General features: G+C 40.2%; 1 protein-coding gene across 1 annotated transcript; it reads right to left on the reverse strand.

Moving 5' to 3' along the window:
• Positions 1 to 682: 682 nt before the first annotated feature.
• LOC145813230 (uncharacterized) lies at positions 683 to 4,250 on the reverse strand. The gene is made up of 4 exons (XM_082908513.1): positions 3,776 to 4,250; positions 3,251 to 3,375; positions 961 to 3,151; positions 683 to 852 (listed from the first exon to the last, which is right to left on the reverse strand). Exons 1-4 carry the CDS (start codon positions 4,248 to 4,250, stop codon positions 683 to 685), a joined length of 2,961 nt encoding a protein of 986 aa, XP_082764639.1.
• Positions 4,251 to 4,477: the final 227 nt, after the last annotated feature.

A 4,477-nucleotide genomic window follows, 5' to 3' on the forward strand; every position in this document is an offset into this window, starting at 1 on the left:
GAGTCTGCTTAGAATGAAGGATACAACAGGCATTTCCATTCCGATCTGAGGTCAATTCAATTGAACTCACACCAGTCTCCCCCAACAAAAGAATGTGTTCAAAAGGGTGGGTGGATGAAGGGTGGAGAAGAGGTGCCTTTGGGGTTGGAGAATGGACTGAATTGGTTCAGAATCTTGATAAAATGGTGGTTGCCAGTTGGGTTGAGAGAGAGAGAGAGACAGAGACAGAGACAGAGACAGAGAGATTGATTCCTTCGGGGAGAAACCTGTGTGATGGAGCAAATGTGTGGAATATTTCTCATTCTATGTATTTTGTCTATTATTAATGATTTTTTTTTTTTTTTTAGGTACAACAAAAATAAAAAAGAAACACAGGCCTAAGCCCTTTCACAAGACATGCCAATCATGTCTGTTACTAGGAAGTCCCTAAGAACAGCTGGTGGTTCATTAACCACTAAGATCTCTTCAGGTTGATTAGCACCAAATTTGGCCAGAGCATCAGCACAGAGGTTGCCTTCTTTATACACATGCTGCACCGTGCATTCACAGCCTCTCATGACGATGCGAGCATCCTCCACCAGCCCCTTGAATGGGTATTTAACATCTGGTTCCTCTTGTAGCAGCTTCATTGCTTGCTCACAATCTGTCTCAATGGCTACATTGTTCATTCCCTTTTGTAGAATCACCGTGAGCCCTTTGTAGATCGCCCATAGCTCAGCCTCCAAGCTAGTGCCACTATGAAGCTTTCCATAATCGCCACACACCCATGTCCCCTTTCATCACGAATTAGACCTCCGAATCCACCTTCCCCTCCCACTCTCCTACAACCATCTGTGTTTAACTTCAATCTACCTGCAGGTGGGAGAGACCATGAAATGAGTCTAAAAGCAGGTTTTGGATTAACAATAGACAGAAAAAAAGCTTAATGAATATCATTAGAGTATTTCATGATGAACCTACCACTGTCAAGACTATTAGTTACACTATTATTGAAGACTTTGTGGTTCTTATTCTTCCAAATAGCCCAAAGAGTAACAATAAAAGCAGTGTAGACAGTAAGATTATCATTAAAATGATTTTTGTTTCTTGAATTATAAATAAGCCAGTCCTTCCAAGGCTTGCTACTCATATTCAAATACCAATGCCTTCCAAAAATAGCAAACCACACTTCTTTTGCTTTAAAACAATCTCTTAGGAGGTGATTCATATCCTCATCTTTACAGCAATTGGGGCAAGTGGCCTCCAAAGATAAACCCCTTTTCAAACGATGCTTATTTGTGAGGAGTTTCCCATGGATACAACACCACAAGAACCCTTTCAGTTTCTGAGGAATCCGTAACTTCCAAAGCCATTGCCAATCCTCACCTTGGGGCTGATTACCACTCACCAGAACATAAGCACTAGCAGATGAGAAAATCCCATCTGCTGAGCCATTCCAGTTAGGTTCATTAGGCTCAAGAGAGGTTGGAGAAGGCCTGTTCAAGATGATAGATGCGAATGCAGGAGGCAACAATTCACAAATAACAGTTTCATTCCAGCTTCCTTGCTCAGAAAGTAGGTTGTTCACATTAACATCACTCTCCCAAACGGGAGCAGATTGTGAGCTACTGAGGGTGAGATCCTCAATGGCCTTATCTCCACACCACCAGTCCTTCCAACAATTAACAGTGGCACCATTACCAACTGTCCATTTAACCACTTTCCTTGAGATGGCTCTAGAGTTAAGAATGCCTCTCCAGGTATGAGAGGCTTTCTTGTCTCTAGAACAAGCCTGAAGACAATTGTTCCTCATATACTTACACTTAAGAAACTCTTTCCAAAGACCATTCTCATGACTAATCATTTTCCAGCCAAGTTTAGACAGTAGGGCAAGATTTTGATCCTTAGCTTTCTTAATGCCAAGCGCACCCATCCCTTTCGGCTGACAGGCAACATCCCACTTGACCAAGTGAATTTTCTTCTTCTCTAGGGTATCACCCCAAAGAAATTTTCTATTCATTTTATCAATATCATTGCAAACCCTTTTAGGAAAAGCCACAGTCTGCATAGTATAAGCAGGAATAGCAGAGCTAACATATTGGATTAACATAGTTCTACCAGCTAGTGATAAAACACTAGTTTTCCACCCAGCAAGTTTCATTTGCATCTTATTCAGAATGCCATTATAGTGTCTCCAACTCACTATGCCATGAATGAGAGGAACCCCAAAATATTTCCCTAAATCAGAAGTTAAAGGAATGCCACACCTTTCACTCAACTCTTTAGCTTTATGTCTATCAACATTAGGAGAGACAAATATCTTGGACTTAAGGGCATTAATCTTAAGTCCAGATAAATCACAAAATTCAGACATGATCCTCATGATAATATTGCAATGAGCCAAGTCAGCCTTAGCAAACAGCATTAGATCATCATCAAAAAATAGATGAGTGAGACAGGGGCCATGCTTGGAGGTCTTAATGCCTTTCCAATGATTGCCTTCAGAGGTGGCAATGATCATACTAGAGAGTCTTTCCATGCACAAAACAAAAAGATATGGGGAGAGGGGATCTCCTTGCCTCAAACCTCTGCAAGGTTTGAATTCAGGAAGAGGTTCACCATTCCAGAGAATGGAAGTTTGCACAGAAGTCACACAGCTCATGATGAGCTCAATAAAATTAGCCTCAAAATTGAATTCCACCAGAGTTTGTTCTAAGAAATCCCAAGAAACAAGATCATAGGCTTTTTCAAGGTCAATTTTAAGAATCATCCCTCCACTCCTACCTATTCTTTGGTTCAAGGTATGGATAATTTCTTGGGTAATGATAATATTATCATTGGTAGTTCTCCCAGGGACAAAACTACTCTGGTAAGGACTGACAAGTTTAGATAAGAGGGGTCTGATTCGACTAACAAGGATTTTGGCAATAATTTTATAAGTCATGTTGCAAAGACTAATAGGCCTAAGTTGTTTAATAGTCTCAGGATTCTCAGTTTTGGGAATCAAGGCCACAAGTGTTCTATTGACAACAGGAGGGATACACTTATTGACAAAGCAGTTTTGAACAAAAGCACAGACATCAGGCCCAACAATAGGCCAATAAGTATGGTAAAAAATAGCTTGGAAGCCATCTCTCCCAGGAGCTTTGAAAGCCTGGATTTGTTTAACAATCTGCTAGATTTCCTCATTAGTCACAAACTTAGTGAGAGAAAGATTATCAGTAACATCCACTTTAGGAGAAATGCAATTATTCCAATGAGCCAAACCAACAGTAGAAGAAGAACAAAACAGGTTCTGGAAATAATCAATAACTAGAGTTTTAAGGCTCTCAGTTTGATCAATCCAAGTCCCTACCTCATTCTTGAGCATGACAATATTACACCTCCTCCTCTTAGCTAAAGCAGAAAGATGTAAAAATTTAGTGTTTCTTTTCCCTTGGGTAATCCACTTAGACCTTGATTTTTGAAACCAAAGTAGCTCCTCTTGATACAAGATTTTGTTATAATGTTCCACCAAATCCAACTCCAAAAGATGGAGGTTATGGGAAAATTTACACAGTTGGGATTTTTGAATTCCTTCAATTCTACCAAGTAACCATCCTTTTTTTTTCTAAAAATGTTACCAAACACCTCTTTATTCCAAACAGTGATTTTGCTTGTAAGGTTATCAAGCTTATCCAGAACGGATGAAGAGGGGAACTTCCAATTAGAATCCACAACTGACTAGAACTCTTCATGAGAGATCCAATAGCTTCAAATTTAAAGGGTTTACAAACATGGTTAAAAGAATGCTTACCTTGAGTGAAGATCATCAAAGGAGAATGATCAGAGTATGTATAAGGGAGATTCTGGACCAAACCATCGGGGAAGCTCATCCTCCATTCAGTGTTGCACATGGCTCTATCAAGTCGCACCATAGTATTAGCCCATCCCTTTCTATTGTTAGACCAAGTGAGCTTAGGACCTGTACATCCCAAGTCCATCAGGTTACAATTGTTCACCCTCTCAGTAAATTTCCGAGCTCTCCTTTGATCTTGACTTTGGTTTCCAGACATGGTTCTTTTTTCATCAAGAGAAGCAAAGTCATTAAAGTCCCTAGCTAAGAGCCAAGGATCAATGATAGTTTGGGGAGATCTTTCCAAATTATTCCACAGCTCATCCCTTTTCTGGCTAACAGGACTAGCATAGATAGCAGATAAAATCCAATCGGGATAATCTTGCCTCGAAATGGTGGCAGTGATCAACTGGGAACTGGCCTCAGTGACTCTCATATTCACAAGGATGGGGTTCCAGACTAACCAAATGCATATCAGGTTTGTTAATCTAGACTAATTCCCTCATATTCCTACGAAACTTCTTGTTACCTGTACCTCTACAATTCCAAACCAACAGATTCATAGATGACTGGTTAAGGGTAGAGAGAGTGTTCTGGTTAGACAAGCCCAGAATACCCTTAGCTTTACTCTGGTTGTCCTCCATTGACAATGTTGGTGTTAAT

The sequence above is a fragment of the Camellia sinensis genome, chromosome 15, assembly GCF_055761805.1.
Source record: "Camellia sinensis isolate YWXY chromosome 15, ASM5576180v1, whole genome shotgun sequence".
In the NCBI taxonomy this organism is placed as follows: domain Eukaryota; kingdom Viridiplantae; phylum Streptophyta; class Magnoliopsida; order Ericales; family Theaceae; genus Camellia; species Camellia sinensis.